This window comes from Primulina tabacum, chromosome 13, assembly GCF_025594145.1.
Source record: "Primulina tabacum isolate GXHZ01 chromosome 13, ASM2559414v2, whole genome shotgun sequence".
Classification (NCBI taxonomy): Eukaryota; Viridiplantae; Streptophyta; class Magnoliopsida; order Lamiales; family Gesneriaceae; genus Primulina; species Primulina tabacum.
In genome coordinates this window covers 26,088,604-26,111,202 of record NC_134562.1, presented here as the reverse complement: position 1 = coordinate 26,111,202, position 22,599 = coordinate 26,088,604, and the positions used below count along the sequence as shown (strand labels likewise).

General features: G+C 36.4%; 1 protein-coding gene and 1 non-coding gene across 2 annotated transcripts; one reads left to right on the top strand and one right to left on the bottom strand.

Moving 5' to 3' along the window:
* The first annotated feature begins 3,774 nt into the window (after positions 1–3,774).
* On the top strand, positions 3,775–7,957 carry LOC142521946 (uncharacterized). Its single transcript, XM_075625117.1, has 9 exons — positions 3,775–3,946; positions 4,025–4,162; positions 4,268–4,501; positions 4,600–4,713; positions 4,816–5,681; positions 5,748–6,444; positions 6,625–6,738; positions 7,112–7,252; positions 7,572–7,957. The coding sequence occupies exons 1-9, from the start codon at positions 3,775–3,777 to the stop codon at positions 7,955–7,957; spliced, it is 2,862 nt and encodes a 953-aa protein (XP_075481232.1).
* A 13,427-nt stretch (positions 7,958–21,384) lies between these two features.
* On the bottom strand, positions 21,385–21,495 carry LOC142523527 (small nucleolar RNA R71). Its single transcript, XR_012814716.1, has one exon. It is a non-coding gene; the product is annotated as a small nucleolar RNA R71 (small nucleolar RNA).
* Positions 21,496–22,599: the final 1,104 nt, after the last annotated feature.

The following is a 22,599-nucleotide window of genomic DNA, read 5'->3' as shown; positions in this document are numbered from 1 at the left end:
TCGATTTTGTAATTTTCCATATTTTACTAAACAAATTGTAAATTTTCCATATTTTCCATATCGAGAAACTCCTCTTGATAGCGTAACATAAAACTGACAATGGCTAAACACCTGATTGCGAAGGAAGATACCAACACTCAGTAATATTTAACATTATGCCTTGTTTATTGTCCAAGCAAAGCTTAATTTTATTGAGTATTTTCTACGTATCAATTCAAATGGAAGTTCTGAATTTACTTCGCTTTTCAATGGCATTTGATGTAGAAAATATCTTATACCCTTGTAAGATCCCGTTATCATTTCCGCATCTATGAAGTTTCTCTCGAGATTGCAGCATATTAACCTTGTTATATTGCACAGTCCTAGTTCATGTGCAACATTTCTTAAGAGCATGATTGGGTAACCTACTTTTTAATGTGATTCTATAAGGTGACAAACTACTCGGACAAAGAAATGCAAAAACTCTTCTTACAAAAGATTATTGTTATCATCTTATACGGAGTCTCAAGATGAGTATACTTTTTCTTCTCCTCGAAATTTTAAAATAATCATTTCATCAATGTCTATTTTTTTTTTAGTAATAATAGTTATGTCAACCATGTAGTTTGCATTGTGTACATGATTTATCATATTAGGAGAAACCTAATCAAAAAACTGATAAGCTGATAGTTTACCTTCCCATGGTATGATAATTGAATATGATAGCTTTATAAAATCATTATTCACAGTGTCTTCCAAGCCATCACTAACACGTAATAGAAATTGTGAGAAAAAATCTGGGGCATATTTCATATTTTGTTCTATATGTAATAATATCTTGACATAATTTCGAAATGACGATCTTTAAATGCTTGCAACAATTTGATTTCTCATGGATCCTCGTTTAAAAACTGGTAATATTTGCCTAAAATCTCCACCAAAAATCATAGTCTTTTCCCCAAATGAAAATTTATTATCCAGTATTGTAATGTACCGTACTTTTAAACTATTTTAAAATTTGCGGAAAAATAAAAATTTTCTTAAATGAGTAATCATCATTCAATTTCGATAAAAATATATTGTTCATCCAAAATATTTGCGACAAAAGATAACAAATAAAGTTTGTTAAAGTAATCGATAAACATCATAAACAATCCCATCAAAATCCAGAGTATTTGAAACATGCATAAAAATCTTAAAACATGGGCGGTCTTCGGGTTTAGCCTCCCGCGCAGTCCAAGCCGGCTCACTGGTCCCCACCACTCGTCTCCTCAAGGTCATCCTCACCTGCATCGATCAAGTCTAGTGAGTCTAAAGATTCAACATGTATAAACTGGATATAACAAGTAAATCGTAATAAAACCACGTGCATCTATAAAATAGGACGTACATACTTGAAACTTGAACGTAATTACATAAACATAGACGTGCCATTATCGTAAAACTTTTCATAAACATACTTGCATCATACATACTTGAACATGCATAAACTTCATCATTTTGCGTAGAGATATGTTTCAAAGCAAGTGACTCATACATAAATGCGCCTGATCAGACTAAATCACAGTACTGGGCAGGCAGAAAAAATCCACTACCACATACATGAGATCCCCAGTCATGCTTTATCGGGTAGATTGGTCCCTGGTCATGCTTTACCGCTTTCCAATCCTGATCTAAACCCCCGGTCATGCTTTACCGGGGTGGAGAGGTCCTCGGCCACGTTTACCGACTTCCAAACCCATTCATAATTGGTCACAAGACATTTAGCATACCTCAAAAATAAAATATTTTCTCATTTTGCACGTCGAACATACTTACATGGCGTTGAGGGATTCGTTGGATCTCGCTTGAGGCCACTGCTGCACATACTAACATAAGTTCAAACACTTATCTTTCATAACTTAGACGTATTAGTCATGCTCACACCCAAAAATGACAAATTTCCTTATGATGTTCTAAATCTCTCGGGACTCGACCTCGTTTAATCATCGTACTAAATCATGATACCAAACCCCAAAACAATCCCTATATATATATATACATATTTTTAAATTTTTTTTTAACATGGAAGACACGGACCCCGAGTAAGGGTGTGGGTGGACGCTGGAAATTCACACTTCGAAAGAAACAAGGGCACAGACCCCGTGTCAGGGTCCTGCTCTGGGTCTGTGTAGACTCTGGAATTGTAAACCAACGGAAATCACTACACTTGCGGCTTAATCCTCCTAACTCAATCATACGGACCATGAACCAACACCTCGAGACCCATCCTAGGATGCTATGGCAATGATTCAAACTTCCATGACTCCTCAAAACAACGATGCAATCATACAACGGAACTCAAACCGTGAACACGACATTTTGACACCAAAATGTTTCCTACGACTTCTAATGCAACCAAGTGCCTATCGACATGAAACAAAGCACCAAAAATCATCCCAACATCATACTCACAATAATTAAATGCATCAATGATCACCCAACGGTTCCCAATGAAGCTTGCAACAAATAAACTTCAAGAATTCATCAAGAAAATATTTTCAGAAAATTGCAGTTTGAGCAGTCCTACGAAAATAATCATATCTCACTCGTTTCTTGTCCAAAAATTACGAGTTTACTGTCAAATCGAAGGTATCAAAAAGTACTACGTTTTATATGTTGAAAGTTTTTCCAAAATATCGACCGAAAAGTCAAAGTATTTAAAATGACAGCAAATTTCTAGTTTCCAGAACTAAAATCGTTTCAAAATCGATTCAACCAATTTTTGCTTAAACTTTTTACAACATACATGAATTCTTACACATAATAAACATAAAAACATATACTATGACGAGATCGATGCATAAACGAAAGAATATATATGCCTTTTGATTTTTAAAGTTACTGAAACGACGACACCGAAGCGGAAAAGATGCGAGGGGTTGATCCGAGACGAAACATGACACGATTTTCTTGTAGAAAAGAGGGTGAAACTTGCTGGAAAAATCCTAGGGGAAGGGGCGGATACTGTTTCTCCAAGAACCCTAACCTTTCTTTTAAAAAAATGAATTGAAGAGGGGAATGAAATGTGTGTGTGTGTTGTCGTGTATGTGTGTGTGTAAAAGTATGTGTGTGTGTGAGTTTTTGTGAAAAATTAAGGGTATAAAATTTGTTTAATTACCCAATTAAAAATTATAATTAAAAATGTTAACTCCCATCAACAAAACAAAATCCCCTAAATTAAAATAAAATGCACAATTGTTATCTCTAAAAGTTTAAAGTCACAACGCTAAAAATTGGTTGTGAGATATCAATTGTTTTTCCAACTGCATAATTATTATAAATTTTTGAAGAGTCATGTGTCGTTTTATCTCTGCATGAGAGGCTAAGGTTTCTTTCTATTGAGAGGTGAGTTTTCCTCGATAATGGAGTCCTCATTTGAAAACCTCTCCCTTTCCACAGAGGAGGAAGAGGAATTGATCTTTGAATCATCAAAAATTCAGAACCCAAACCAGAATCCTGAATATTGTTTGGTTGGGAGATTCCTCACTGACCGAACCATCAACTTTAACATCATGCGTAATAGGATGGCGGAAATTTGGCGACCGGTTCGGGGCATGGCCGTAAAAGAAATCGGATCTAACATCTTCTTGTTCCAGTTATTTCAATCCATGGACCTGAGCCGCATTATGGATGGGGGGCCCTGGAATTTCGACAATTTTCTGCTTGTTTATCACAAGCTAAATCCTAGGTGAAGTCCCCACAAATGTGCCTTTATTCTCGGTCTATTTTTGGATTCAAGTGCACAACCTCCCCATGGGCTTTATGTCTCAAAGCATAGGTAAACAGCTGGGAGATTTCATTGGAAGATTTATTGAGTACGACGACAAGAACAAATCGTCATTATGGAGGAGTTACATGCGCATAAGAGTTGATCTGGATGTTCGCAAACCGCTAAAGAGTATCAAGAAGATTAAGAAGGCAGGAGGTGAGTTCTCAATAGTCCACTTCAAATATGAAAAGCTAAACACTCTCTGTTTCTACTGTGGCATTTTGGGCCATTCAGACAAGTTCTGTGAAGTCCTTTTTGAAGCATCCAATTCAAACCTTACAAAAGAATGGGGGACATGGCTAAGGGCAATCCCAAGGCGGTTGGCATCTACCGGCGGAGAACGATGGCTACGAGACGATAAGGGCGACGCTGGTAAGAGTATAATCGCAACAGAGGAAAGGTTTGATACTTGGAAAGAGGACTGAGATTATAGGAGATATCACGGGATACCCAAAGATTTAAATCCCCATCAATCAGGGATTCAGTTGGTGGTTGCCAAATCGAATAACGTTCTGGATAATATGGAAAACATAGTACCCGAGACTGAAGGCAATCAACTAGATGAAAATAGAGAACTTACCATGCATGACGATAAAAAAAGGAGACGAGATGGGTTGAGGTCAAAAGCCCAAAATAAAGTTCTGGATCTGGAATCATCCCACTATGCACAGGAAGAGACTGATAAACAGCTTCATTACCCAAAGCTCCCGAGTGACCATTTTTTAACGAAGGGCCTGGAACACCAGGCCCGCCGAGATCAATGATTATTTTGAGCTGGAATTGCCGAGGCCTTGGCCATCTTTGTGCAGTTCCAATCCTATGTGAGCTTATTAAAGCTCACAAGGCCGACGTGGTGTTTCTATCTGAAACACTAGTGCATGCTGTGAAGGTTGAAGAAATAAGGGTGAAGGTAAGATTTGCTGGTGCTTTTTCTGTGGATAGGTTTGGTCGAAGCGGCGGGTTAGCGGTCTTTTGGAAACAATTAGTGGTATGTAATATTACATGATTCTATCATAATCATATAGATATGGAAATTGATACGGATAATATCTCAAGATGGCGTCTTACAAGCTTCTATGGATTCCATGATAGAGGAAAGAGATCAGAGTCTTGGGCGTTACTCCGATCCCTCAGCTCTCAATCTACTCTACCCTGGTGTATTATTGGCGATTTTAATGATTTATTGAGTCCAGATGACAAGAAAGGAAAGCATGAACACCCACAGTGGCTATACAATGGATTTCGGCAAGCGGTTATGGATAGTGGTCTATCGGGCTTACCATTAATAGTGTACCCATTCACGTGGGCAAGAGGGAAAGGGACAACCACGGCAGTTGAAGAACGCCTTGATCGTGCTCTAGTAACACCCTCTTGGATGTCAAAGTTTCCTTCTGCACAATTCCATAACTTTTGTGCTTCTGTGTCAGATCACTCACCAATCCTCATAAACACCACACCTCGTATGCAAATGGACATAGCTCGTGACTTTATGTTCGAAAACAAATGGCTTAAAGAACCAGACTTACAACCATTTATCACCTCCATATGGGAGACCAGTGCAGGGGGAAATATCATGGAAAAATTGGAGTCAATGTCTACTAAACTAGCTGAGTGGGGTCGAAAGAAGAATAGGATTTTCAAAGACGATATTGAACAATGCAAGAAGGATATCGAGAGGCTTCGGGTGTCCGATAGTGAGGAAAATGCACTTGGGATTCAAAAAATTAAGCACAAACTCACCACGTTAATTACTCAGGAAGAGCTGCATTGGAAGCAACGAGCGAAGGAGTATTGGCTCAAAGATGAAGACCTTAACACACAATATTTTCAATCAGTGGCGACTCAAAGAAAAGAAAGAAATCGGATCAAATCACTTGTCGATGATAACGGGGTAAGACACTCAAGTACTACGGATATTTGTAAGGTTGTCTAGACATACTTTGAGAACCTTTTTAAGGAAACAGCAGCAAACTATGAACCTGTCACGCAAATGGTTGATCGTGTGGTCTCCGATGAAGTAAATGATATGTTAACAGCGCCTTTCGAAGATGCAGAATTCAAGCAAGCTATTTTTCAAATGAAAGCTGATAAGTCTCCTGGACCAGACGGTTTCAACCCAGGATTTTTCCAGAAATTTTGGAAGTTGGTGGGCTCTTCAGTGATAAAGGACTGTAAAATGTGGCTATCAAGTCTCCAATCGCCACCAAAGCTGAACAACACGACCGTTGTGCTGATACCCAAATGTGAATCTCCTATATCTATGACAGACTTGAGGCCCATATCACTTTGTAATGTTCTATACAATCTAATAGCGAAAGTTCTTGCTAATCAGATGAAGGGAATCTTGCCACACATTATATCCATACACCAATCCGCTTTCACTAAAGGTAGGGCAATCACAGATAATGTGATCTTGGCCTTTGAAACAGTCCACTCTATGAACCGAAAAACCAAAGGAAAAAATGGGGACATAGCTCTGAAAATTGACTTTAGCAAAGCCTATGACCGTATAGATTGGGGATTCCTAAAAGCTATTATGTTAAAGATGGGTTTTTGCAACCGCTGGGTGAATTACATAATGCTATGCATCACATCGGTCTCCTACACTATCAAAGTCAATAACATCAAGGTCGGTCCAATAAGTGCGAAGAGAGGTCTTTGACAAGGATGCCCATTATCCCCATATCTATTTATCATCTGCACACAAGGGCTCTCATATTTGATGTCTAAAGCCGAAGTAAGGGGAGGCATTCACGGGGTCAAAGTATGTAGGAGGGCGCCATCTATTTCTCACTTAATGTTTGCTGATGATTGTATTCTATTCTTCAGGGCAGACATCGAGGAGTGCAACCAGATTACGGATATTCTTCAAGCCTTTGAAGCAGCTTCTGGACAGATGATTAACCTGCACAAATCTGGAATAATGTTCAGCCGCAATGTCCCAACAGGTACCCAGACCGATATCTCCTCTTCCTTGGGAGTCTTAACTCCCCTAAATACAAGGAAGTATCTGGGCCTGCCATCGCTCATAAGCAGCAAAAAGAAGGCTAACTTCGCATAATTCAAAGACCATTTGTGGAAGCGCATCCAAAGTTGGAATGGGCGTTCTATCTCAAGGGCCGGGAGAGAAGTCTTAATCAAATCAGTTGCACAGGCCATCCCAGCCTACTGTATGCAAATCTTTCTCCTCCCAGCTTCCTTAGCTGATGAACTCCAAAGAATGATGAACTCTTATTGGTGTGGAACGGAGAGGAAATTCGCGAGGTGTCCGGTGGACAAACTGGGACCAACTATGTGTGAACAAGAAGAATGGTGGCTTAGGATTCCCTAATCTTAATGGCTTTAATCTTGCGATGCTGGGCAAGCAAGGGTGGAATATACTTTCCAATCCCAATACTCTTGTCTCTCAAGTTCTCAAAGCAAAATATTATCCGGACAAGGATTTCCTGAAAGCGGCTTTAGGTTCTAATCATAGCTTTATATGGAGGAGTATTTGGAGCTCGCAAGCCTTAATTCGTGAAGTTTATTGTTGGAGAATTGGAGGGGGCAGCAATATCTCGGTATGGTCAGAGCCGTGGCTACGTAATCTCAAAAAGCCTCGAGTTGAAACTCAAATCATCCCGAGACTAGAATCTCTGAAGGTTGCTGACTTACTAATACATTTCACACCCGAATGGGATACCGAGTTCATTTAAGAAACTTTCTACGCACGAGACACTTCAGAAATCACAAACATCCCCCTTATGACTAACACTCCGGACGTTCGAATCTGGCGCTACAGCAAATGGAAATTATTCAGTGAAATCAGGGTATCATCTAGCCATGAACATCATCGACACAGACAGAGCTAACAATACAACAGGCGCTTGGGCTAAACTATGGGACTTAAACATGCGACCTAAGGTTAAAGCTTTTGCGTGGCGTATGGTGCGGAATTGGCTCCCTACAAGAATCAACCTTCAGAACAAGCGTCTTCTGGTCCCGTCCAACTATGTAAACTGTAACTCCATGCTAGAGCAACCCTGGCACCTGTTCTACACGTGCCAATTCGCACAAGATTGTTGGGAGATATCCTCTGTGAAGATCGAAGTCAATTCAACTACCCCCGAGATCGAGAACTTTGATGACTGGTTCTTTAACATCTTGGAAAGCTTGGATGTCGCGTAATGAAAGAGTATGGAACAACAAATCACCCTCCGCAAATCGGACGGTTGCATACGCCATGGGCACACTTAATGAATGGCTTGCTGTAACAACGGTAGAATCACAGCTAAACCAACAGCCGAATATCAGCACTGAAATGGCCTGGAGGAAACCCACGGAAGATTTCTTCAAGTGTAATGTGGATGCGGGTTTTAATACCAATAAAAAATCATTTACGGTTGTCATGGTAATTAGGGACTCAAATGGCTCATTTATAATCTGCAGAACCAGTCTCCACCACGGAACAGCTTTGGTAAAGGAAGCAGAGGCACTCGCAATCCAGGAAGCTCTAAGTTGGATCAAAGACATGGGCTATGACAAGGTAATAGTGGAAACAGACTCAAAGATATCAACAAATGCAATCCACTCTGACTCACCAGATCTCACTGAATTTGGCTTCACTATCACAGTCTGCCGGGCTATGACTAGGAATCAGAGTTCGCTTAAAGTCGAACACGTTAGGAGACAAGCAAATAGAGCCGCTCACACACTGGTTAAAACAGCTCTCCAACAAGCTTGTTTTGGTATTTCGGTTGTAATGCCGCTTTCTATTAGCACTATAATGAACGACTGTAATGCCCAAGTTGAAGTTGAATAAATGATGTTGGTCGTTTTCAAAAAAAAAGTTTAAAGTCATAAAATCACCTAATAATTAAATTAGGCTTTAAAAATGCTAAAACTTAATGAATCATTTAAATGACATTTCCTAACTTAAAAATAAAACACCACATTTTAAAATCGCCAAAATCGTCGCCGGTCTCTTTTCCTTGATCCCGCATCGAATAATCGCTGAAACATGAAACTCGAGAAAACATTTTATCATGCATCACATAAACATAAATAATTTAAAATAATACAATTTCATAAATCATGCATCATTAAAAATTATTTTGAACTTAAATAAATAAATTTAACAATTAAATAAATACATGAGTTTTACGTGTACTGATTTTTGGGCTCTACAAGTATATCTTTGAAAGTTAGACTAATAGATTCAAAAGCATAACGATTTTCCATAGGAGGCTCATCCCATACTACAGCTGTTGCACATCTAATTAATTCCGTAAAATCTGACTGTTTTTTAATCTTGCAGTCTCGATGTTGTTGGGCTTAGTGGGATTTGCAAGCGTGAATGTGCAAACCTACCACATGACAACAATGTTGCAACTATCCTAGACATTTCTACTGCAGTGACAATTTTACTATTTTTCTTAGGTTTGCTAGAATTGATAGATAAAAAATGTTTTACCGGTCCCTCCTGGACCATCAATGAAGAAAGTTTTTGAGAGATTGCACGTAATATTTTCCATCATAATATCAAAAGACATCTATTGATGATAATTTAAAGGTTCAATTAATCTCAAATCTTTTTCAGATGTCTGAATTGAAAGCTCATCCTTGATTATTCTTGGTAGTGGCGAGTCTCCTAAAAATTCGATATTTACTGACGGCAAATCAAAATCATCCAATTCTTTTTATATTGATGCATCAATTGTTGTATCTCAAGAAGCAATTTATTTGTGATGAGTACACTACTTCTGAAAATTGATCTACCATAATCTTCAGACATATATAGGTGGAACTCATCCCAAAGTTCTCTAACTCTTGTTAGTTGACAAAACAGTAATATGGAGACGAACAACCTTCTTAATGAAGACAACATGTTAACAGAACACGCTTCTTGAAAATATTGGAGAATATAATCATCATGTTGAAGAAGCCCTCTCATTTTAACTACATCTTTGAATGTTTTATATTTAATTCCATTACCATCATCAGTTCTTCAAGAACTTGGCTCTTTCATATGGTTCGGAAGTATAAGAAGATAAAATCTCTCACTTTCATACGATTATATAACATATATCCTTCAGACTAGTTTATTTTGACATCTTCAACGAATCCATTTTTTCCCAGATTGTATCCATATGTAATATTGTGGAAATTTCCTATATAATTACTTTCAACCAAACAAGGATCAAAATTCATTTTGAGAAATTATGTAAGAATAGTATTGGAATTGTTTTTATCTGTAAGTATATCTTTTAAGGGTTGCAGCGGGTCAAAACGGATTAAACACTCGTTTGGTAAATGTATTTGCAATCAAATAAATGAAGGATACATACATTCTACTGAATTCAAAAGAGTAAATTCTCCAGAGTGCCCAGGAGCACAAATCTACCTTCCATCAACATATTGTTGGATTTCATCTTCATTCTGTCTATTACATAACTTTAACGGTACACGACCAGGTCCTTTATGAATGTATTTGTATGTGTACTTACCATGATCAATAATAACTTGATCACAATTGTTAGCTACTACTCGTCTACCTTCATGTCTTTGATACAAAGTATATGAATCATTTTCTCAAGAAGTATATGACAAATGATTTTGAAAAGTTCTTTTTACATTTACTATCTTTCATACACATGCAATGATGATTGATTAATCCATAGGGTCCATGTCACGCCCCGTGTCCGAAGCGTCGGTTACATCCAGCATTGTTTAAAAATTTCTTGAAAACAATTAAGCCTCGTATCGAAATGCCAAAAACCAGTCTTTTTCATTATTAAAAAATTGTCTTTACATTGACAATAGAATAAAATACATCAGAGTTGCAAATGCGGAACTAAACAAAGGAAAATAATATTCTTGAATCTTGATCTCGATCCTTGATTCACCATCCCCAAAAAGCATCTTGCTCTTCCTCATTCAGTTGCTCCTCGTTTTTATCTGAAATTTGTAAGGGGTGAGTGTTTTGGGAAACACTCAGCAAGTGGGGGGTCGATCGATTTCCAACGATACATATAGAGAACTTAGTTTTCTTAAAACATTTCTTTAACAAACTTTCAAAACTTATTACCCTTAACATATCATAACAGAAACGAAGCGAATAAGACAGAAGTTAACAGCTGATTCAAAGCAGTTCGGAAGCAAATCAGATCATTGCATAACAAATTCACAAACAGACACAACACTGTTACTCATCTCATTTCCATGGTCAAATTGTCCCCAATATGTTAGTCCTCTAAGGGGTAAGGCTAGAACACAGTTTTATACCCATTGATGGGGGTCAGACAGAACATGGTTTTATACCCACCAATGGGGGCCAGACAGAATTACAATTCTCGTCCCATTTCAAATTCGAATCGTAACAGTGCAACACAGAATTCAGAGTTTACCAGACAGAATGTATCCGAGTTTTCAGATAGCAGAGTTTCAGACGGATTCAGCGGAACCAAAGAATTTCAAAGCATAGAAGAAAACACTTCGACATAATCTCAGCAAATGCTATCTTTGATCGAGCAGCACTTCGACGCAGGATTTCAGCACTTGACTGCACGAAAATTCTTTCTTCTTCCTTGCTTAGCTTGGCCGAAATTTTGGAGAGGCTTGATGAGGGTGAGGGCCGAAACTTGGAGAATTTTTGGAATGGTTTTTCTATCACCTTGATGTCCTATTTATAGATGCCAAAATGGCCTTTCCCTACCCCATTTGGTCGACCAATTGGAGCCTAAGAAAAGGAGTAATTGTGCTCATAATGATGGTCAAGGTATATCAAGCATCAAAGGTCATTTCCTGCACCTTAAATGTGTCCTAGCCTTTTAGCTCCTCCCTTAGCTCCTTCATTGGTTTTCTCAATAGTCATTTCTTGCATAATAAGTTTGTCCAAACATTTAGCTCATTTAGCTCCTTCCTTGGTTAACTCAATGGTCATCTCTTGCACCATAAGTTTGTTCAAACCTTTAGCTCCTTTAGCTCTTCTTCTTGGTTAACTCAAAGGTCATTTCTTGCAAATTTGTCCAATCTTTTAGCTCTTCTCCTAGCTCCATTTTGGTTCTTTTAGGACAAGAAAGGATGAGCTTCTTTGAGCTAGGATATTGAATTCATGAGCTAGGGATTTCCTCCCCGACAATTAATGAGCTTCCTTGAGCTGAGGGTTTTAGCGTATGAGCCGAGGGTTTCTTTTCCAAGTGACGTACCCTCAATTCTCAAGGTTTTGCATTGCTTCGGCTTCTTTTTGAGCTACTTTCCGAGCTTTTTGAGGTGCTTTGCTTCGAAAAATCCGGGTTCTCACATCCCACCCTCCTTATTGGAAGTTTCGTCCTCGAAACTTTAGTTAGCTAGATCTTTAAATTGATGAGGGTGTCGAGTACGCATACTTTCTTCAAATTCCCAAGTTGCTTCTCATTCCATATGATTTGACCATTGTATCTTGACATATGGAATTGTTTAGCGTCTCAGCACTTGGTCTTTGGTGTCCACTATTGGAATAGGGACTTCTTCCCTTCGTTTAGTAGCGATGCAACTTTAAGATTCTGACTTGGATCTGAGACATACTTCCTTAGCTGTGAGACGTGGAAGACGTTGTCAATCCTTGACATGCCTGGTGGTAAAGCCAGCCGATAAGCTAGGTTTCCCACTTTTCCCAGTATTTCAAAGGGTCCGACATACCTTGGAGTTAGCTTTCTAGATTTACTGAATCGAACCACTCTTTTCATAGGGGAAACTTTATCGTAAGCTTTCTCATCGATTTCAAACTCCAATGGTTTTCACTTTAAATCAGCCCAGCTCTTTTGTCGATCATGAGCTGCCTTGCGTTTTTTGCTTGATAATAGCTACTTTATCAACAATTCAAGTATCATGATAACTTTCTCTCTGATTTCAATAAATCCATGATAATTATTGTTATCGGCAAATTCAATCAAGGGGGGTGTTTATTTAATTCCTCCGAGGTCCATGGCACACGCTGTTGGAAACTAAATTCCGACGTTTGACAAAATATGAATCAACTGAAAATACGAACCAACTGATCGAGTAAACTGAACTCAGCAACTGGACTTAATAACTGAAATCAACTGACTGATCAGTTGGAAACTGATCAACTGAATGATCAGTTGATATATTCAGCCGTATGCTAAGCACCCTTCAACTGAACATATATCGGGAAAGAACGATCAACCGTCAAGAGACATAGAAGATTGCAACGCCGCACTTCAATCAATACAGCTTAGAAAAATGCATTTCGGCGAAAGCAATTAAGACGCCGCATCACAATAAATGAAGCAAACAATGTCCAAGGAATAATCAACGGATACAAAGATTCAAATTCATCTCAAGTTACCGTTGGAGAAAAGAAGCTTATAAATATGACAGAAGAACAGCTGAAGAAAAGAGAGTCAACACTATTCAAAAAGCTTGCTGTCACTCTGTCAAAATCTCAGCTCAATCTTACTTGATATGTTCGTAGCAGTTAAGGCTACAATTTGAGCCCATTAGCAAGTTGTAATAATCGTTGAAATTCGATAGTGCTAAGGTCAGTTATGCACTGAGAACATTCTGTAATACTAAGAGTTTCAGTTTTTGGCAGTGTTAAGTCCAAACTGAAGTGGGTCAGTACAATTCTTGTATTTGATCAAAGTCTTTTAGTGGATATCCTATCCTTGAGATAGAAAGGGTGACGTAGGAGTAATTAAATTCTCCGAACATCCAGAAACAACCCTTGCCTATTTTATTTCAGTTTCATATTCTATCTTTCAGTCAGTTATTTTCCGCAACTACTTTAGTTTAACTGATTGTCATTGACCAACAAGATTCCGAGAATCAGTTTGTCACCAAACTGAATTCAAAATTCGAAAAGATTAGTTTTAATTGTGAGTGTTTATTCAACCCCCCTTCTAAACACTCTTGATACGTTAATCGATCCTATCAAATGGTATCAGAGCAAACTCATACATTCAGAGCTTGTATTTCTCAAAATTTCAGGTTTCCTTACTCTCAGCAATGGTGAATCAAATCCCAGCTCACATGTTGAACGCTATGGCCATTGATTTTGACTCAGTTCTATCAGTTCACGAAGCTGAAATTAAGAACGTCTTTTTGAAGATTGAATCTGCTGGTCTCAGAATGTTTTTGGGACAATACTCGCAGGAGATTTACCCAAAAGAACTCAAAGACCTCTACTCAAATGGATATATCAACTCTGATGGAAACATCATTGCCACTATTAACGGTCAGTCGGTGACCATTTCTGAAGATTCTTTCGGAGAAATCTTTTCATTACCCTCTGATGGATTAGTACACCTTGCTGATGTTAAAGCATCAGATATTGAAGAAATGCAAACTGCACTCTCTGCTGATGGACGGAAAATCAAAGTTTCCGATCCTAAGAAGGAACTGAAGCATGAGGTTCAGTTGCTGGCTGATATCGTAGCCAAAGGGCTATTGGCCAAGGCAGGATCGTATGCTGCCCTGACTTTGGAGAAGTTTCAAGCTATTACGATCATTATGGCTGGAAGAAAATTCAACTGGAAGCAACTCATTTTTAGTATCTTGAAGAACATGTTTTCCTCCACCAAGCAATCCAAAGGATTTGCAGTGCCGCTAAGCTATTTGATGAAAGTCAAAGGGTTGGTGGCTGATGATTCGGAGCAATTATCTAAATTCAAAATTTTCAATGGGAAGAATATGCTGCCACTCAAGACTAAACTAGACATTTCTCCTGCTCAGTTTGTAAAGATAAAACAGGAGATTGGGACTCAACAGGCGGCTCCCAAACCAGTTAAACAGGAGAAGACATTGGCTCAACTGAAGACAGTTAAAAGAAAACTGATTATTAATGAATCCGATTCTGAGAAGACGCCCTCTCCAAAAATTGCCAAGAAACCAAGAACACAAAGGACAAAATTACCAACCACAGTAGAATAAATTCCTACTGAAAGACTCATATCTTCAAATGCCCAACAGCCTATCCAAGCAGTTCCTCTGAAGATTATTCCACCAGAAATCTCAGCTGGTGCAACAAAGGAAACAGTTAGAATCAAAGCTCCTCTAATCCACATCAATCGTCCTACCGTTCTAGCACCTCCCAGACCCAAAGGTATAAAGATTATAGAACAGGTGGATACTACTCGTACTGGATTGGAAATTCCACACATCCTCAGTACTGAAAAAGGCAAAGGCAAATTGATTGAAGAGCCCAGGCCATCCAATTCAATTCAAACTCATATTGACCTTGTTTGGGAACAGGTTAATAATTTTGCAGCATCAAAACTTAAAATCTATGATGACTGGACCGTCTACAGAACTCAAATTTTTGCTAAGCAGCTGAAAAAGAAATCCTAGCTGAACAAATTTATCAAACTGGAAGCAATTGTCCTCAAGATGATCAAAGCTGCTACAGTTGTTCAGGCTTTGGAGAGAGAAACATATTTTTTTTATCAAATTCCAGCTAAGAAGCTATCTCAACTGCTTGAGAAATTAAAGGCAAACTACATTCCCACCAATCCAACTGCCTATAATGATCGAGCTGTGATCACTCAGCTAGATACAGATCTTACTAGCTTGCAAGCTCAGATAAAAATGTAGGAAATGGATCAGGAGTTAGCTCTTCCTGAGGAAGCCTCTGAAGTCTCTGAAGAAGAAGAAGAAGACCCCTCCTCTCAGGAGAAAGAGCCATCCTCAGAACAAACTATTGTTACAACTGAAGAACCAGTTCAGGATGTGCCACAATCATCTGCTGTGGAACATCAGCTGTACTCTGAAGCCGAGTTGAATTTTGCCAACATTAATGAAATAATTCAAGCAGTAATGACAGAATCTATGGATAATGAAACCATTTCTGAAGAAGTTGATCACTCAACTGATCAAATCACTCAAGAGGTTTCTATCTCAACAGAAGCACCAGTTCAGCCTGTTGTTTCTGAACTAAAGAAGCAAACAGTGGTGCCTACTCAATCACCAAATCAACAGATTGCTGAAAATATGGAGGCAGTTCATGACCCTTTCACTGAAAATCTTATTCAGCAGGAAAGCCCAATTGTTGATCAACATCAATCTTCATCTCCTCCAGTCCAAGTAGCAGTAACTGAAACAGATGTTCCAGCACAGACTGTCTCTGAAACGATATTATCTGATAGAACCATGGTGGTCTTTGATCAAGTCTCACATGAACCAAGAACATCTAATCAGTCACCTCCTCTTCAATCCACAGAAATAGATCTTGTTCATGAAAAAATCCAGAATATGCAGCACAATATGCAGCATATGATTACTGAAATAAAGAAAATTCAATCCACACAATTCTCTCATATTGTCAAATTGGATTCTTTAATTGAATATGACTCCGCAAAACTGAAAGCCATTCAAGCAAACATGGAGTCTCTTACCCGAACTGTACTTGAGATGAAAAATAACAGAGGTCTAGCTCAAAGTCTCTATACAACTCAGGATATAATCCGTCAACGAGTTGAGCGATTGGAAACTTCTGTTTCTAATAAAATGGAATTGCTGCAGACTTGTTTACAAACTGCTGTCTCAAGTATCTCCGCAGATGTCAAAATTCTTTCCACCGACGTTCGAAAATTATCTGAGAAGATGGATTTGTTTAACAAAAAAGGGGAAGAAATCAAAGATCAAAGAGCATCTTGAAAAACAGCAGAAAACAGCAGAAGCAGTTAATCAGATTATTAGATTCAGCTGTTATTAAATCAAGATATCTTTCAGTTCAAGAAATTCAATCTCTTATTTTATCTACAATGAGCTCAGATGTTCAGTTATTATTTACTTAGTTTTGTCAAACACCATAAAGGGGAAAATTGTTGGAAACTAAATTCCGGCGTTTGACAAAATATGAATCAACTGAAAATACGAACCAACTGATCAAGTAAACTGAACTCAGCAACTGGACTTAATAACTGAAATCAACTGACTGATCAGTTGGAAACTGATCAGTTCATATATTCAGCCGTATGCTAAGCACCCTTCAACTGAACAAATCTCGGGAAAGAACAAGCAACCGTCAAGAGACATAGAAGATTGCAACGCCGCACTTCAATCAATACAGTTTAGAAAAACACATTTCGACGAAAGCAATTAAGACGCCGCATCACAATAAATGAAGCAAACAATGTCCAAGGAATAATCAACGGATACAAAGATTCAAATTCATCTCAAGTTACCGTTGGAGAAAAGAAACTTATAAATATGACAGAAGAACAGTTGAAGAAAAGAGAGTCAACACTATTCAAAAAGCTTGCTGTCACTCTGTCAAAATCTCAGCTCAATCTTACTTGATATGTTCGTAGCAGTTAAGGCTACAATTTGAGCCCATTAGCAAGTTGTAATAATCGTTGAAATTCGATAGTGCTAAGGTCAGTTATGCACTGAGAACATTCTGTAATACTAAGAGTTTCAGTTTTTGGCAGTGTTAAGTCCAAACTGAAGTGGGTCAGTACAATTCTTGTATTTGATCAAAGTCTTTTAGTGGATATCCTATCCTTCAGATAGAAGGGGTGACGTAGAAGTAATTAAATTCTCCGAACATCCAGAAACAACCCTTGCCTATTTTATTTCAGTTTCGTATTCTATCTTTCAGTCAGGTATTTTCCGCAACTACTTTAGTTTAACTGATTGTCATTGACCAACAAGATTCCGAGAATCAGTTTGTCACCAAACTGAATTCAAAATTCGAAAAGATTAGTTTTAATTGTGAGTGTTTATTCAACCCCCTCTTCTAAACACTCTTGATACGTTAATCGATCCTATCACACGCCCTAAAATATCTTCAATAGTTCGATCCACCGTCTTTGACTCATGTTTAATTCCTTTTGTGTGAACAGTATTTGAGGCTTTGATGATCGATAAATTTCACACATTTGACACCAAAGAAATTGATTCTCTGGATCTTTGGCTCAAATATAACTGTGGCTAATTCACTATCATGTGTTGGATAATTTTGCTCACATGGTTTTAATTTCATTGATGCATAGGCAATTACTTGCCCTCTTGAATGAGAACACATCACAATCCTCTTTTGATACATCATTGTAAATTGTGAAATTCTTGCCTTCTTCGGAAAGTATTAATACTAGCGTAGAAACGAGTTTCTTTTTCAGGATCTAAAAACTCTTCTCACATTCTTCACTCTAATTGAATTTAGAGTTCTTCTGAGTGAGCTTGGTGAGCGGAAGAAAATCCTTCAACACATTTTCTTAATAGCCAACTAATCCCAAATTCAAATTTCTATTCCGGTATTCGATCAAGGCCAGTCTATCATTGCCTCCACCTTATTGATGATCCACTGATATGCTCATTTCAGAGATTATATGACCGAAGAATGTGACACTTTTTAATCAAAATTCACATTTCTTAAATTTAGTATTTAGTTATTTTCCTCTGAGCAAGGGGTAGAGCAAGACGAAGATCTTCCTTGCGGTCTTACTCACTTGTTGAATATGCAAGAATTTCATGCTACTACAAACTTGTCGAGGAATTTTCTTGAACACTCTGTTCATGAGTTCTATGAATGTTGCTGGAGCATTGGTCAGGCCAAAAGGTATTATCGTTAGCTCATAGTGTCCATACCCTTTTCTTTTTAAGGCTGTTTTAGGAATATTCTCTGCCTTGGTCTTCAATTGTGGTAGTCTGACCTTAGATAGAGCTTCGAAAAGATCTTAGCTCCTTTTAACTGATAGAAAAGGTCATCTATTCTTGAAAGATGACATTTGTTCTTGATCATATTGAGTTCTTTGTAGATCGACACACTATCTTGTGCTTTCACCATTCTTTTGTGTCAATAAGACTGAAGCTCCCCAAGGAGAGGCACTGAGTCTGATTTGTTTTTGACTAACAAATCTTGGAATTGATCTTTTAGCTTCTTGAGTTCAACTGAAGCCATTTCCTAGGGTTCTTTAGATTATAGTGTAGCACGAGCTATCAAGTTACTTTCGAATTCTACATCACAGTATGAGATAATTCAAAGTAACTTTTCCAAAGCTCGCTACCACGGGAATATTTTATATCTTGAGCTTAATTCCTTCTTTTGCTTCTCTCATTATTGCTAGTTAGACTTCTTCGTCATACTCCATGCCTTTCTAGATCTGAGAAGCAGAAAGGAAGGATTTATGTTCCTTATCCTTGCCATAAAATATGATTTATTCTTGGATTGGAGTTCCTCAAACAATTCTTCTTTTACTAAATCTGTCTTTAATCAAAACTATGAGCCTAACATGCTTTAATACAAGCAAGTTTCGTTGGATGTCTTTCTCCACAAATCTTTTCCCTATTTTTCTTTTTACTATAAGAAGAGTCAGAACCTATTATGCATGCTACATTTCCCTCGATGTCCACTGATGAAACTTAAAATTAATAATTTATTATATGTTAAAACCTGTATTTTAAAATTTAAGTTTCATTAAAATTATAAAATTATGTTATTTTAGTATTGTTTGTTTATATTTAATTGTCTTACTAAATATGTTTTATTTTCAGGTTTTCTACGTGTTGGTAAAATAATGATAACTCAAGCTAGAAAATTCAAATGGAGGTGACTCAAACATGTTTGGAATCCTTGAGAAATTATCTACAACTTTTCAGAAGACATGATTGCCTAAAAAGTTCATTAAGATGACCAAATTGTGCAAATATCAAAAGGAGGACAAATTTACTTTTACTATGACCAGCATATAGTAAAAAAATCATAGCTATTTCAATATTTAACCAAATGAGATGAACCAAGTGGCCAAATTCATCTATAGACAATTCCCCACATGTTTGCCGTTTTGAGCAGAGTCAAATTCGGTGATTAAAGTTGTGGAACAAAGCATTGAAAGAAGAGACATGGAATTGAACTTGGAGGAGACAAAGAATACTATTGCAACTACATGGCATTAATAAAAATTTTGACCCTTGCTCTCATTTGGCCTATAAATAGAGGCCTTGTGCTAGCTTGAGAATCATTCTATCTCATTGTAAAATATAGTGTGAGTGTGTATCAAAGTTCTAAGTTCCAATATATTTTCTTTCATGTTCTCAACTATGAGTGATATTTTAGTGTTGATCAAAAGTAAGCTTATGGCAAGCTAAATCTATTATGCCAAGGTGAAGAGGATGCATTCTTGGTGAAGTAAGATTGTTTATATTTTGTATATTCTTTCTTTATTTCTTTTCATTTAGCCAACTTATTTTTATTGTAGGTATAAAAATGAATTATTTGTTGTTATCAATTTACATCAAATGCTTGATACCATTAAAGTGGTTATCTTGATTTGTTGTTTAATTTTGATACAATAAATATTTCATCACTTATTATTATATATATATAGATATATATATATTTATATAATAATATCATAATATTTCATTTAGACGATAGCGTGGCTCTGCCGGTTGTTCTAAATGAAATATTATGATTTAATACTAACATCTAACAATCTAACATTTACTTTATCGCTACTAACTTTTATTTTTCGCATCTAAATTTTACTTTCTCGCAACTAACTTTTACTTTTCCGCAACTAACATTTATTTTATCGCAACTAACTTTTACTTTACCGCAACTAACTTATTAAATCAATATATTTCATTTTGGCAATAGCGTGGCTCTGCCGGTTGTTCTAAATGAAATATAATGATTTAATTTAACATTTATTTTATGCAATTATTTATTTATATAGTTATAATTATAATCATAGGTACCATATATAAAATATCGGTTAATTCGGTATTTTTATAGTGGGAACTATATTATATTATGTGTGTATTTAATTTTCTTGGAACCATTATTTATGGTGGTTTCTTTTGTTTTACTTTTAGTTAAACAATATTACACAAACCAAGAATAAATCCTCAAGCCTTGACAAAATTTATAATTTAAAAACTTTATTCTTGCATTTGGTAATCTATAAATTAATAAATTTAAACTCAAAATAACCTCTCTGAGGATCGATCTCGTACTTACGAAACATATTACTTGCAGACAACCTACACTTGAGTGAATTATTATTTAAGTAGTAGCAAGTTTTTGGCGCCGTTGCCGGGGAGGTATAAATTAAGTTTATATTTGTTAATTATGTTTTATTTATAAGTATTGTGTTGTTTTTTTTTGTATGAGTATTTGGAGTCGAAAAAAGTGGTAGACTTATTCGAGTATTTGAAAATAATTTAAACATGGATGATAATTCAAATAATCAAGATAATGATAATAATAATAATAATAATAATAATAATAATAATAATAATAATCAAGAACATGATCAATTAAGAACACTTAGGCACCATATGAACCCTATTAGAACTAGTGCCCCATCTTGTTTAGTTTTTCCTCCTGATGCATCTAATTTCAACTTCAAACCTCAAATTATTCAACTTTTACCAAATTTTCATGGCTTAGATTCTGAAAATCCATATTTGCATCTAAGAGAATTTGAGGAAGTTTGTAACATTTATAATGATCAAAATTGTAGCATGGATATAGTTCGATTAAAGCTTTTCCCTTTTTCTTTAAAAGATAAAGCTAAAACATGGCTACAAAATTTAAGATCAAGTTCAATAAGATCATGGGAAGAAATGCAACAACAATTTCTCAAAAAGTTTTTCCCCTCCCATAGAACAAACTCTTTTAAAAGACAAATTACAACTTTTTCTCAAAAACAAGGAGAAACGTTTTATCAATGTTGGGATAGATATAAAGAATTACTTAATACATGCCCACATCATGGTTTTGAAACATGGAGAATAGTTTCTCACTTTTATGAAGGTCTAATACATAAAGATAGGCAAATGATAGAATTCATGTGTAATGGAACTTTTGAAGATAAAAACCCAAATAAAGCTATGGAATATTTGGATTCATTAGCAGAAAATGCTCAAAATTGGGATAATATAGGCACAATAGAACCACCAACAACTAAAACAATAATTCAACAAATGAGGGTGGTATCTATAATCTTAAAGATGATATAGATATTCAAGCTAAACTTGCATCTTTAGCAAGAAAATTTGAGTCATTAGAAATGAAAAGAGTGGTCAATTAAAAAGTATTCAAGAAATTGTTTGTCATATATGTGATACACATGATCATGCTACAAAAGATTGTCCAACATTACCTTCATTTAAAGAATGTCTCCACGAACAAGCAAATTATGTTAACAATTATGAAAAACCAATACTAGATCTTTTTTCACCATCATATAATCCTGGATGGAAAAATCATCCTAATTTTAGTTGGAGGAATGATAATAATGCACAACCGTCACAACAATATTTTCAAAATAACCAAAATCATCAAGGTTATATTCCTTATGTTACACCTCCAAGAAAAAACTTTGAAGATGTAATTCATGTATTTATCCAAAAGCAAGAGTCTATCAATATTCAAAAAGTCAATCTATGAGTGATTTGAAAGAAACTCTTGGAAAATTTGCATCTGCACTTAATATTCATGAAAAAGGAAAATTTTCATCTCAACCTCAACTTAATCCTAAAAATCAAAATCAAGAATTAAAAAATGAAAAAATTGATCAAATAAAATCTGTTATTACCCTTAGAAATGGTAAAATAGTTAATGATCCATATAGTAATGAAAACAAGGATCATTTAAAATCAAAGAGTAAGGATGATAATCCTGATACTTTTGAGAATGATGATACCTTAAATTTTAAGAATAATATGGTGAATGATAAATCATCTGAAATAGTAAATAAGTCTAATAAACCTCCACCATTTCCTCATGCATTAACAAATCATAAAAAACAAAAAAGTGATTCTGATATCTATGAAGTTTTTAAACAAGTGAAGATAAATATTCCATTATTAGATGCTATTAA